This window comes from Loxodonta africana, chromosome 24 (genome assembly GCF_030014295.1).
Source record: "Loxodonta africana isolate mLoxAfr1 chromosome 24, mLoxAfr1.hap2, whole genome shotgun sequence".
Classification (NCBI taxonomy): domain Eukaryota; kingdom Metazoa; phylum Chordata; class Mammalia; order Proboscidea; family Elephantidae; genus Loxodonta; species Loxodonta africana.
The window spans coordinates 58,559,712-58,573,977 of record NC_087365.1 but is presented as its reverse complement, the minus strand read 5'-3'; the positions used below and the strand labels follow the sequence as shown (position 1 = coordinate 58,573,977).

Genomic DNA, 14,266 nt, shown 5'->3' with positions numbered 1-14,266 from the left:
TTTCTCTCTCCCTAGAAAATTCCTATTCATCTTTCAAAACCAAGTTTAGATCTCAAGAAAGCTTCTCCAAGAAGTTAGCCATTGCTTTCTCCATATAGTCCTAGCTCTTGGGGTTTAAGAAAGCTCTCATTTTCAGTGTATAATGGTGCTCAATAAAACCCACTGAAAGAGAACCCTTTAAAAACAAAGACCAAAATTTCATATTAAATAATGGGGTGAAAAGTGGCCAAATCTTTATCTGAAAAAAGAAATGTGAAATGATGATAATAAGTTTAAATAGATATTAATAGACAAACATATGGTATATAGAGAGAGAAACAGGTTAAAATTGTAACTCTGAAAATTCTTATTACATGGCATAAGTCGAGTGCTATTTTTTTGGCGTAATTTTCACCACCAAACTGTATGCTAGTACCACATTTCATGGTTGAATTTCACAGCCCAATCCTGGTGATAGACACCTTTTCAGAAATATTCAAGGACTTCATTAGTTTTCCTAAGCACCTCTCTCAATCCTTGGCTATTCAAATCATTGTCTTTTGACATCTTTTTTCATTGGGAAGCATCCCTTGTTGATTTTCTCAAGTGTTAACTGCCTTAATTCTATATGAAGTCACCTGCCAGTGGCTTAGGCTATGATCAAAGAGTTCTTGAACATCACTCTCATCAACTTGATGAAATCCTTCATCTTTCCAGGAACTTCAGTTTTACTTTTCAAACCATTACTGTTACACTTTCATCCTTGGACCACCAGTGAGAGACCAACCAGCAGACAGTTGGTCTCTACAGACAAGGCTCTATGCTGGTGTTTTTGCAGGCACCAATTTTAAAAGTATTTGGTTCATAGTGAATATTTGCATGCTAGGATGATTCTTATTTCCCTGTGTTGCCCCATTATACTGAGGGCTAAAAGAATGAAGAATTAAATAAGGATGACTACTTACACAGGAAGCCACCACAGAAGTCACCATATTGTGTACTAAATGGCAGTTGCAAACACACACGTCAGTTATACTGCAATGTGTCATTATAAAGGTCGATATGAAATGCCAACAGGAACATAGAAGCAAAAGCAAAGCATTGTGTTGAGCTAGGGGAAAGGCCTATCAGTGAGGAGCTCAGAGGGAGTGGAGTATTTATTTGCTCGGAGTCTCCAGAGTAAGACTTTTCACCATGAACCAGGGGAAAGTGCACGCTGAGCAGAGAGAATACCGTGTACAGAGTCAAGGGTGTGAAATTGCATGGCCTCTTGAGGGACAGCAAGGAATTGTTGTAGCTATAGGGGTCAGCTGAAATGGGGGCTAGGAAGACAAAAGATGGAGCCTGTTAGCCCATGGTTTCTCCATAACAGCACTTTGTTGTGGGGGCTGCCCTGTGCATTGTAGGATGTTGCACAGCATCTCTAGTCTCTACCCACTAGATGTTAACAGCACCCTCCTCCACTCCTGACATCAAAAATGTCTCCAGAAGTTGCCAAATGCCCCTGGGGGGAAATCAACAAGGCTGAGAACCTGTGGTTTAAGCTCCATAGGACGCTTGTTTTGTGCCCTCAGGTTGATTCTGAACCAATTCCGAGTTTGATTCCGAACCCTATAGTGGCCCTATAGGACAGAGTAGAACTGTCCCCAAACGATTTCCTAGGCTGCAGTCTTTATGGGAGGGAGCAGATCACCAGGTCTTTTCTCCCTCAGAGCCACTGGTAGGTTCGAACTGCTAACCTTTTGGTTAACAGCCAAGCACTTAGTTGCTATTGCACCACCAGGGTTCCTTCCACAGGATAGAGATAATCCCAAAGAGATGATGAGTAGATATTTGTTGAATGAATAAATGAAGGCCTCAAAGGCAAAAGAATTGGAAAGGAGAAAGGATATGTCTTCTGACACAAGAAGAAATACTCAAAGGATTGATGAGAATAGAAGGCGTTTTAAGAAGGAGAGAGAAGTTGCACAAGTTTGCAGTGAATTCAGAAATAAATGTTGTGAGAAGTTCAGAGGAAAAAGTGGATTTGGGGTTTGAGAAGAATGGATAAGCCTCAAAAAAATGCAGCTGGGAAGCTTAGAAACTGGCCCCAAAGTGAGACACGCCCACTGCTGGAGCATATGATAAGGTGTGAGGGGACCCATGGGACTCCCTGTCTTATTTTAATGACTATGTATTTCATGAAAAAAAAATACTGTTTTTTTATTTATAGTGGATAAAATTTCCATTTAAAGTATATTTGTAAAGGAGCTGATGTAAAAAAAAAAAATGAAGTAATGGAACAGGTGGAACATGGATAGGGCATTTTTGAAAACGGTGTGTGAACCACTGAAGTCTGCAAATAGGAGCTAGAACGGGCTAACTTTGGAGCACGTGGCAGCTCCCAACCAGCCAGGCCTGTCTCTGGAACCCACTAACATTGTCAATGCCCCCAGCCTCTTCACAAACCAGCCCAGATCTCAGCCCCACACCAAATCCTCTGCCATCCAGGAAAGTGACCCCCTCCCCCCACCATCTTCCACGAAGCCTCCCCAAGGGGCTGCATGCAGCTCATAGTCATGGGTCTCTCTGCTCCGAGCTCACCACTCTCAGTAAGGTCAGCCTCACTGTGTTCAGCTGTTATACAGCCTCTAATTGTTGCATCTTGGTTCCCCAGCCAGATGTGATGCTCCCTGTAGCTAGGAGTCATATCTGCCTTCTTCCTTGGTCCAGACATAGGGCTGGGTGAGAAGAATCCCAACTGGAAGGGCATGAGGACCATATGGTGTGTCATCCTTCAGGCAAGAGCCATTACAGCCAGTCACCTATTTAATTTCAAGTCAAGTTAATGACCTGTTAATGACTCGGCTGTTTGAGAGACAGTGTCAGTGATACAAAGCTTAGGTATCTAAAAACCATTCATTTGCCTCCTCTGTGTGTCTCTTGGTGCGTCTCCAGGAGATAATATGTGTGAAGGTCTTGCTCTTCAAATCTAAGTACCAAAAAAAATCAAACCCGTTGTCATTGAGTTGATTTTGACTCACAGTGACCCTATAGTATGGGGTGGTATTATTACCACGTTGGAGAGATGCATGGAAAAGATACTTGGGTCATAGATTCCCATCCTTCCATGCCTGCATTCCCATTATTGCAGATATAGCAAGTCAAATCAATAGACTGATAAAATGTGTGTGAGTGCTGGGGGTAGGTGTCATTTAATTTTGACAACTTTAAAAAATAGAAATCTTGAACTAGGGGCAGAATAACATTCTCTAAAATAAACAGAATAGGAATCCTGGATGGTAACAGCTTTACCGAGCTCCAGGAATAGCAGGGACAGGCTGTTCTGTGCTGATAGTTCCTGAGCCAGTGTTTTTTACACCCAGCAACGTTAGCTTAGCATCTTAACCAAGACTGTGGGCTCTTAGCAGCCCTTAAAGCTTACCTCCCCAAGAATTCACTGTAAGTACTGTAGGTTTTTGGTTTTTTTTTAAGATCCTAGGTACCACAAATTGCACTTAGCAACTACCCAACCGTATTATTTCCATCCTGTCTAATGTAGTTTTTCTGTTTTTTCTATATAAAGGGCTTCAGCTATTTTAAAATTTTAGCCTCCCTCCTAAATTAACCTGGCTTTTTTTTTAATTATTATTTGTTTTTAACAATCAAACAAGCTAAGAACAAGAATGAGGTACTGTTTCTAACCAGCTTCTAAGTAACCAGATGTAAAGGCGTTTCCTCCACAGGCATCATTTAAAATGGCAAAGTGTTCCCTTATGAGATACAAGGTTGGGGCGGGTGTGGGGTGTAGGAAGGCAGATTGGGGGAAGGGGGGGCTGGAAACCCTGGTGGTGTAGTGTTTAAGAACTACTGCTGCTAACCAAAAAGTCTGCAGTGTGAATCCACTAGGCACCCCTTGGAAACTATAGGAACGTTCTACTCTGTCCTGTAGGGTCACTGAGTCGGAATCCACTGGACCACAAAGGGTTTGGGTTTTTTTTGCTACCCTAGGTAAAACAAGGCCAGGCAGTTTGTCCAGTAGACAGGGTTCATCTCTTCCTGTTCCTCCTTTGTCAGTCATTCACTGATTTCTGCAACAGGTAATTATCATGGAAGTACAGAAAGACTATTGAACAAGTCCGGTAAGAACCTCGCTCTCAGGGGCTTACATTCTCGTGGAAGTTAAACTAATAGACTAGTTTATTCCATTTATTAATTCATTCCACAAATAATTATTATTTCATCTGTCAATCAGTCATTATTTGAGCCTTCACAGTATATAAAAACATGACAGTATATAAGGCATTGAGAACCATTATTGAGCAAGACAGCAAGATTCTCACCGTCAAGGACTTATGTCTGACTGGAAGTTAAACAAATAAACAAGATGATCTCAGAGACTGATAAGTGCTAAGAAAAATGCAGCCGGACGTTGTGACGAGCTCTGGGGCGGGATGATCTGCTAAAAAAACAGGGGTCACAGAAGGCGTCTCTGGGGGGTCCATCTGAGCCAAGCTCCACCACTAATCTAAGGGCAGTGCAATGCCAGCCTCCCCGTTCTTGGAGTTTTCTGTCCATCCAACACCCATCCCTCCCCTTTCTACAGCCCCCTGGGGCATTAACCAAACTATCGTTGGCCCCGCCATGTGCTTTGTCATATTCCCACCAAAGGGCATCATCTCTTGGAGGGCAAGTTGAACGAGCACAGAGCTGACTGGTTGGGCGGTTGGTTGGTGGGTTAACTGGTTGACCTTGGACCCACCACAGCCTGAGCTGGAACAGGACATTCTGCTAGGGGCGCCAAGAAACTTTGCTGAAGTGAACACGACGGGGGTTATGTGTGCAAATGGCCTGCCTGGACTCCTCCACCGGCCTTCCCACAGAAGGCAAAGGCGAGCTAAGCCAGAGCCCACAAAAACCGGCCAGACGGTCCGCCGGCTGGGACAGCCCCAACTCGGCCAGAGGTCGGCGCTCCTGTAGACGCCCGCGAGGGGGCGGAGATGCCGCGTACCGCGCCTGCGCAGCACAGCGCCTATAGCGGCGGCCCCGGGAACTGCCCCAGAACTGCGCCGGCGCAATCGCGCGGCGCTAAGGGGAGGGGTTTCGTTGCGCCACGCGCAAGGACGGGGAAAAACCAGACGGGATAGGGCGTGAGTCCGCGCGTCGGGGACGTCCAGGCGTCGGCCCACTGCGCCTGCGCGCTGCCCGCCGGCCGGGGCGGCTGGGGGGTGGGGCGGGGGCAGGTGTTGCCTCTTTGCATTCTTGTACCCTAGCGCGGCCCGGACATCGCCCAGGTTGCCGGCACCATGAAGATCTGGACGTCTGAGCATGTCTTTGAGTAGGTTTGGGGGTAGGTGGGCAGGTGCGGTTAGGAGTCGGGGCGAGGCAGGAGCCCCTTCAGGAAGCTTCCAGGCGTCAGGCCTAGTGAGGAGAGCTGAGCCTGGGCCCCACAGGGTTCTGGGTGCGGGGGCGCCAGGGTCACGACCCCGTGGGCGGGCCAGTAAGGACGTCCCGGGCTCACAGGCCCCTCCACGGGCGCAGGGAGCGAGAGAAGAAGCCACTTCCGGCCCCCCAGCCCGCGGAGGCCTGGGGGGGGTCACGGGGGCGTCGCGGAGCACGTGGGCTTGACAACGCTTAAGGTTCCGGCGGAGGCTCCTGGTTGTGACTTCCGGCCTTGCAGAACCGTGCAGGGAGGTGGCCCCGAGGGTCCAAGAGGAAGGTATGGGCTTAGTGAGAGCCGAGCTGCCTGGCCACCTTTGCGGTGGAATTCTTAGCTCGGAATGTGAATTTCGGGTGAACTCAGGCCACCAGGATGCGAAACCTTTCCCATAGCTCGTTGACCTAGGGAACCAGCCTTGAATTCGGAGCCCAGAGTTTAGGTCTGGCTCCCCACGAAGTGTGACCTTGGGTTACTCATTGTCATGTCAGAGATGGAGATGATGGGATAGTGTCGTGAGGGCCTACCAGATGGTGTGAGGGATCTTGGGCGCCACGTTCAGTCATAGCTTTTGGTTTGTGTGAAAGGTTTCATAACAAAAATAGGCCCTAAGCCAGTGGATGTTAGGAATCAAAGCCCATTCAGGTTCTATGGTTCCATGTACAAAAGAATCACAAATATAAGCAGCTATATTGTTTTTCTCCTAAATAAATAGTTTCCCATTTAATCCGTCATCTCACTGATTTGAGATGCCACTTTTGTCGTAAACACTGTTGTGACTCAGATGTACATAATTTTCTGAGCTATCTGTTGCGTTCTACTGATCTTGCTGTCATTGCCACACTCTTTTAATTATTATAGTTTTGCATTATAGTTTACTTGAGTTTTAAAAAGTGTTTTTGAGAGCAATTTTAAAAGAAGTTGAAACGCTTTTACATACTGGGTGAATCAGACACATCTGAGAGTCCACTGTATACTAGAAAGTATAGAATATTAAGATCATAAGGAACCCTTTCCTCCCTAGTATTTGCAGCCTTAGGTGGGGGGTAGAAAAGAGGGACCTTAATTTTGTAGTCTTTCTGATGTTCTTTAACCTTAGCACTTCCTTCTCTACTCAATTTCAGTGCCTGGGACCGTAGAGGATTTCTTTCAATCTTGGTCTCGCTGGGAAGGCTTCAGGGGTTCTTGACATTTTGTTTCCTTAGAACTTTCTTCTTCCTTCTCTTCTCTAACCCTCCTCAGTCTGCCTTATGCCTTACCCAACTCTACTGTCTTTGCCTGTTTCACTTTTTCCTCTCTTTCTCCCCTTTAGTGTAAACATCCAGTAAGGCCTGTTGTTAACCTTCCGTCTTAAGTTTCATTAGTAATTCTTAATCCTTTCTCTCTTTGTCTCTCTCTGTCTCTCTCTTTGTTACAGATCTCTCTGAGATTCGGCGAAGCTTCTGGGATCCTCCCAGAAGATAGACATACTTACATGAACATAGTCCATGTACATGTATGCTTTCTCCCCAGATAATCTGGGCTATTTGGTCCAGGTCCCAGCTGATACTCATCTATGGCACCCACATCTGTACCTTAAGCTCTAGCCTCTCTTGAACTTCAGATCCTTATATTTGGGTGCTATCCAGGCATCTTTTACCCATACGTCTCACAGGCACGTCACACTCAGCATCCCTGAAATTAGGTCCTTATCTCCCCTTCCAGCTTACAGTCTCCTGTGTTTTCATCCTGAGGAAGTCGCTATCTAGCAATGACTTCTAAGTGGTCATTCTGTGTCTTAACCAACTTTGATTGGGTAAGAAGCCTAGCGTGTAGTTGGTGCCCTGCTGAATTCATTCATTGAGTCCTTCATGTGTTCCAGGCATTGTGCTATGAATTGGTTGCGTTTTGATAAATAAAAGAGACATTGTTCTGCCTCGGTTGCATTAACAGTGTGCCTGCCTCACTTTATAGGTGAAGAAACTGGGCAGGTTAGTAATCACTAAGCCACAGGTGGGTTCTTCTGACTGCACTTTGATCCTGTGGCCTCCTTGGCTGGGGCTGTTTCATTGTGAGATTTTTTTCACATAGCTACGTAAAAGTTAATTGTTAATGAAGTTAGTTGCTGGAAGACTGTTAATCGCAATATGCATCCTTCGTAATATTTGAGCTAGTTAACATGTTTCCTGAGAAGTCTGAGTCCAAGCTAAGTCAACGTCGCTATTTTCAGGTCACCTCAGAGAGGAGAGAGGCACTAAATTACAAATAATATGTAACCACCCTGAAGCCATGCAATTATTAATTTTTCCGAGGGGGTGAGGGAAAAGATAAGTGCATGGAAGTCAGCTACCCAGGGTATATGGCTGGATGAAGACCAGGAAAAGGTTCACGTGATTTTCATTTTAGATAGTTGCCTTGGTAACAGAGTGCTAGACCTGTGTGCCTTTTTTTCGTGGGACTGTTTAGATTTCTGAAGCCGCTCCGTGTATATACCTGTGTTGATTGCTGAGTAAGGCTTGAGATGAAGAACAGAATGAGGTTCATTTGTAGACTATTAAAGAGCATGTGAAAATATTAAAAACGGTGTCACTGGTTGTCCAGAGTTCTGGGAAGTGAACAGTGCTGAGGTTTTCCTTCTGTTGACAAGATGTGGTTGTCGGTCTGAGTTCTCTGAAAAGTTGCAATACAGTATTGTCTACCTGTTTGCTTTTAGAAAAATAAAAGTATTGCTGTGGTTTCTCAGTCAGTGTAGCTCAAAACATTCTCTCCAGGTCTGGTCATTTTCCATTATATGAATAAGGACGGCGTGAGCACACGGGGCCAGAATCTGACTTAGGTGGACTGAGTCACCCTAACACTCATTATAGTTAACTGGGGGCTCTTTCAAAAAGGCTGTCTTCTGTACCAGCATCTTCCTCACATAAGCTGTAGAGTGAACACATGGGTATCACATTTTGAATCGCCCAAATCCGTGCACTTTTCCAAGAAAATAAATAGGCTGCAAGTTCTCAAGTGGACGTGAGAGCATCTCAATTTCAGTCTTAGGTGCTAAATAGGTGCTTAGTATATCAGGAAGGAATATTAGCAAATAACACATGAGGAGTGCCGTAAGAACATGTTATTGTATTGAGTGACCTTTTGTAAAACAAATCAGAATCACTCCTTTGAGAGAAACAGTGGATTAAAATGGGCTTGGAGGGGCCACTGTTGTTTATTACCTTAATAGAGAGAAAAATGTGTTTTTAATATCATGGTATTTAAATCAGTAATGTTTTGGACCTTTTTGCAATACCTAGGAGAATTTAAAGTGCCTGTAAGTTCTCTTACTCTTGTTGCTTCCTTATATCTTCATAGAATTGGGGTCAGATGAAAGAATAAACAGTATAATAACCACAGTTTTTGCCGTTTATTTCTACAGAATATAATTCTTAAATGTATTTTTATGAGTCAGTGACTATAGGAACAAAACTTACTCGTGAAAGTTCATAATGGTAAACAGGAAGTACTGTTACAGAAACTACTATAATGCTCTGTAAGCCATTTTAATCATTATAGACATTAGTTTTACCATATAGCCCTGAGCTGCAGAAATACATGTTGAAAATGTAGACTGATCCCCCAAAGTCTTCACTCGGCTGATGTTTCAGAAAGTAATTTTTCCTAGGTAAACTAATTAAACTTCAGTTTGTTCAATTAAAGTAGTTCACTTCTCAAAAAAGAATAACTTGATAGGTTATAAAAATCGTGTAAGTTGTGTGCATATTTTAAAATGTCTCGTCTTTCTGGTTCATGCTGGCAGCCACCCCTGGGAAACGGTCACGACAGCTGCGATGCAGAAATACCCCAACCCAATGAACCCCAGTGTCGTTGGCGTCGATGTCCTGCACAGACACGTGGATCCCTCTGGAAAGCTGCACAGCCACCGGCTTCTCAGCACAGAGTGGGGCCTGCCCTCCATCGTGAAATCTGTGAGTGGGTCTTCTTGCCTGCACAAACGTGGCTGCCGTGGAGAAGTTTCTAAACCACATTAGAATTTCAAATAGGTTTGTGGGAGCACATTCTGAATGTCATTTTTGCATCAGTCCAAATTATATTATAATAAACTTGAGTTATGAGTGTATAATGAATTGGAAATATTATTACAGTCTTCATGAAGGCACCGATAAAACCTTCTGAAGGAAGCCAGCTAATGCTGTATAATCTGAAAGGAGTTAAATCTGCTTTTCCTGTTTTTGCCAGCAACTTGAGATCAAAAATAAGATGTAGAAGGAGTGTCTGGTCCTGCCTGCTAGCTCCTGTGGTCAGTGGTGGGTTGTACACATTAAGTAAAGAGTATATTCTCAGACCTTGCTGTTGACACATTCATTCCAAATTCTGGTCCTCCTTCCCAGTGAACACAACAGTTGAGTTACGAGCGAGCAGGCTTTAGTAAGCTGGTTTTTAACCACCAGGAAACTGGAATGCCAGTTTATCATCATGTGACAGAAAGACTGGTGTGATTAGTGGATCCAGTTTTCTGTAAAGGTTCTCTCTAGAAGGTGGGTCCACTCAGAAAACACAAGTGCACATTTCTGAGCAGGAGTTCTCCAGTTGCTTCCTCTGCACAAACCACTGCATTAGATAGTGGAGGCACAGAGCTGAGTGGGCTTGGGATGCGCCTGTGGTCAGCGCAGGGTGTCCTCCATCATGACATGGCTGTTTGTCTGAAGCATGGAGCCCCCACACCCTGTCTAGGAAGATACTGGCGGTCGCTCTTGGGCTCTGGTCTTTTTTAGGTGCCATGTGTGCCCGCACCCTTGGTTTCTGTAGTTCAGCTTCACCATAGCAGTCCCTGCATGCTGCTCTTCCTGCATGCCTTTGCAGTGGGCTGGCTCTTCATTGCCTCTGGGAAAGAGTTTGTAGCTGGCGGTCTCCACTCCTCCATGGTGTGAATTCCCATTGCTCTCAGATGGGCCTCCTTTCTGATCTTTGTTTCCTCGTGTTTTTTATGAAACAGGTTTTTGATTCAAGACATAATACATTTTTACCCTCAGAATAAAATATTGGTATACTCGGTAGGAATTCCTTCTTCTGGTTGCTAATTCTGAATGTTTTACTTAGCTTATTGGTGCAGCAAGAACCAAAACATATGTGCAGGAACACTCTGTGGTTGATCCTGTAGAGAGGACAATGGAACTTAAATCTACTAATGTAAGTTTTGGCTCCCTTTTGTTTTAATCTGAACTTTGGACTTAGTCTTTCATCTCTTGTAAAGTTGTTTATAGGTGAATATACCTTCTTCCACATGGTTTAGATAATCAGTACTTAGCGGCTGTGTGTTGCTTGTAGCTGCCTTCCCCTCCTGCTCCCATGGTCCCAGCTAGCTCTAGGGGATAAAACCCACAATAAGATGAATTCAAGGAATGCATATAGTCTTAGTGTCACTATATTCTTTCTCAAATTTATTGATTTTATTAAAAAGTTGACAGTCAACAGATTTAAATTGTTTCTGTAGCAATATCAGTGGTTTATTTATTGTTGAGTTTTTGTTTTTGTGTGTGTGTGTGTGTATGTAGCTAGTAAGATTTTGGTTTCAGGGTTAATTTTGAAAACATTTTTCATCTTAGTTTCCAAAATGGTTTAACTATGTTTGTTTCGTTTTTTTCATTGTATAGATTTCGTTTACAAATATGGTTTCAGTAGATGAGAGACTTATATACAAACCACACCCTCAGGACCCAGAAAAGTAAGTAAAAAGTGTTTTTAACAAATTCATTTCACAGTTGGTTGAATTTTTTTTACCAAATACTTCTTTTAAAAAATGAAAATTGGGTCATTCTGGAGCTGTGTAAGTGTGTTCTCTTCTAGAACTGTTTTGACCCAAGAAGCCATAATCACTGTGAAAGGAGTCAGCCTCAGCAGTTACCTAGAAGGCCTCATGGCAAGTACCATATCTTCAAATGCTAATAAAGTAAGTAAGCTGCTTTCTCAGCATGCAGGGTTCCCTCGTTTCATGTCATGGAGGAGCTTGGTGCTGAATTTGTGCTTGTCCTTGTCTGCAGACTCTTTCAACCACCATGCGGCAAGAGCTGTGTAGCATAAGGCAGCTGTTTGCACAGTCTCTGGGTCTGACCCTTACCAGACTGTCAACCTTGGGCATTTCAGTTAACCTTTCAGTGCCTCAGTTTCCTGTCTGTGCAGCGAGGATTAATTACCCATTCTGCTGGGTGTTTGTGAAGAGTAAACGAGAACATACAGAAAGCTTGTGGCCCAGGGCCCAGCATGTAGGAAATGCTCTGCTGGCGTGTAGCTGTGTTGTCATCATTTAAAGCAACCTTGTTCATTATCGCACCCTTCCCCCAGATCTGTTTTAGACATTTTTTCCTAATTGTCCTCCCCATGAGATTTTAATACCACAGAATCTGTCCTTTATACATAAAAAAGAGATTCTTTTTCTCTACCACCCCTGAGCTAATTTTTGTCCCATTGGTTTAAAGCAAAAGTAAACTTAGAGAAAGAGATGCTTAATGCACTGTTTATAATACATGCTTATTTATAATTATTTATAATGCATGCTTATCTATAATAAATTCTTCAGCAGTCAAAAGAGACTCAATAGATGCTTCTCCATGTCAAGCAGAGTGTTAGGCTAGGCTGGGGATGTGGTGGGGAGCAAAGGAAACGCGGTCCCCAACCTCGTGGATCCAAACACTGAGAAGCGTGTCATTAGGAAAGGAAAGGAGCACAGAGGTATGAATGCTTGATGAAGCCATGGCTGGGTGGTCAAGGGGGTTTTTCTCCCTGTGATGTTTCTGGTGAGCATGAAGGGGGAGTGGGTAGTCATGAGAGGGCCAGAAAAAGTAGGTCAGGCAGAGGAGCTGTATGGGCAGAGCTTCTGAGATGGGAAGCAGGGGATGCTCTTCTCAGTCCTTCTCCAGGAGGGAGGGGCAAGAAGAACGTCAGGGGCCAGATCCTGCAGGGCCTTGTAGAGGATTTTGGTTAAAATGTAGACAGTTCTCACCTCCAGAAAATCATGAAATAAGACATCACTGTCATTTAATTGTAGGTTCTTTTTAGAACATCTTTTGCATACAAAATAAAAATCAGTTCATAGGTCAGGCCAGTTGCTCAAGGCATTTGATATTGGTAGATAGCATTAGGGAAGAAAAAACCAGTACAAGAGTGACTGTTCATGAGGCTTCGGTGGTTATCCCTGTGACACTCCTTGTTACTTCCTGGTGTGCTGTTGATTTGATTTGCTTTGCTCTCACTTGGTAACAGTAAATGAACTGACACTTTTTTAAGGGCCGAGAAGCCATGGAATGGGTCATCCGTAAATTAAACGCTGAGATTGAAGAACTGGCAGCCTCAGCCAGAGGAACCATGAGGACCCCGATGGTGGCAGCAGCATTTGTAGAGAAATGACAGCAAGAGTGGTGTGCGGCAGCAGGTCCCAGGTCTCCATGCTGACAGCATATTTATTTGTTATTTAAGAAATACAATTGTATTTTAGGTAGATCTTTTTTTGTTTTTAATAAGCTGGAGAAAGTCTGTGTGACTTCAGATCCAAACAAAGCGGTGCAGGGCTTCTAAACTAAGAGGGATCATCTGAAAATAGTATTATTTGAAATGACCTTCTGTTTTGAGGGCTCCAATATTTATGTGAAAATTTAACAGTTTTTGAAAAAGGACTTTGAAATTGATCTTGGCATATAGAATCTCCTGAAGGTAGAATGTGAAAGCTTTCCATGCATTGGAACTCTACCTGGCTTTGGACCAACCCCAGAACAAAGCAGAGCCACTTTCGGGTACACAGGCGGCCCTGTTGCACTGGATTTCAACATGCTTGTACAAAGAAGCTCACTTTAAAAGGAGATAGTGTATACTTTTAAAAAGCCATATTAATTTGTATAAAATACCTTGCTCTGCTATAAACCACCGTTTAAAAAACCACAGTGCTTTGATTAGGTACTTAAATGATATTTTTGGAGTGAAAATTATTATTAATGTATGATTCCAACAAAAATATGATTTTATTGTATTAAAGAGTACTGTATTGATTTGCCAAAGTTTTGTAACTTAGTAGAAGTATTACCTTCCTTGGATTTGTACTTGGAAAAGTCTCTGTGATTTAGTATGCTGTACTGTGGGCTGCCTCTGTTCACTGACAAATAAAGTCATTACCTGAATTTTGCAGCACTCTAAACAGAAGAACAGCTGTTCACATCTTTTAGCATTTCACATTTGCCTAACTTATAAATTGCCATGTGTCGAAATCATGGGTCTGTAATTGCTAAAGCGTGATATGTCAGGTTATTTGAATATAATTACTTTTTGAAGTAATTCTGACCACAAAACATTTTTACATGAAGAGCTGTACATCATTTGAAATTGATCAAATGATGTCTTGATCTGAAGCATAAATTCCAGGTACTTAATGTTTTTAATAATACGGTGCCGCTGCGGGGTGTAGGGGGTGGTGGGGAAGAAAAAAGAATGTAAGAAAAATAAAAGGATTGACCTAAGCTAACCACTGTTTGAATTGCACTGCAGCTTCTGTCTTTGGGAAGTCCTTATTTTGGATGCCAGAGGGCAGCTGCAATCAGAAAAACACCATCCAGTAAATGTATTTTATTTCATATTTTGTAGCAAGTAATTATCAGCACTAAATAATATCTTCGATACTTTCAGTTGTTGCGTTCAGCGTGTTTCTGTTAAAAGGTGATTAGCTGTTGCCTTGACTTTAATACTTCTAGTCAGATTTCCTATAAAAGAGACCAGCTAGTATATGTACATAAACCACAGAGACAGTATACCAACCTATTAAAAAATAACTTTTTTTCTACTTAAAATATTGTTTAGCTTGAGATTTCTTAGGATATTTGTAAAAGCAGGTTAAATCCAATAAAGTTT

General features: G+C 43.1%; 1 protein-coding gene across 1 annotated transcript; it reads left to right on the top strand.

The window, feature by feature from the left end:
• The first annotated feature begins 5,163 nt into the window (after positions 1 to 5,163).
• PRELID3B (PRELI domain containing 3B) lies at positions 5,164 to 13,542 on the top strand. The gene is made up of 6 exons (XM_003419923.4): positions 5,164 to 5,296; positions 9,174 to 9,342; positions 10,475 to 10,564; positions 11,029 to 11,099; positions 11,222 to 11,324; positions 12,659 to 13,542. Exons 1-6 carry the CDS (start codon positions 5,265 to 5,267, stop codon positions 12,776 to 12,778), a joined length of 585 nt encoding a protein of 194 aa, XP_003419971.1. The 5' UTR covers positions 5,164 to 5,264; the 3' UTR covers positions 12,779 to 13,542.
• The last annotated feature ends 724 nt before the right edge of the window (positions 13,543 to 14,266 follow it).

What these genes read in the sequence shown, in the direction of transcription:
- PRELID3B (XM_003419923.4), top strand. Translation starts at nt 5,265, where the DNA reads ATGAAGATCTGGACGTCTGAGCATGTCTTTGA. An exon ending in ACGTCTGAGCATGTCTTTGA is followed by an intron (nt 5,297 to 9,173) that starts GTAGGTTTGGGG and finishes TCATGCTGGCAG; the next exon opens with CCACCCCTGGGAAACGGTCA. An exon ending in CACCCTCAGGACCCAGAAAA is followed by an intron (nt 11,100 to 11,221) that starts GTAAGTAAAAAG and finishes GTTCTCTTCTAG; the next exon opens with AACTGTTTTGACCCAAGAAG.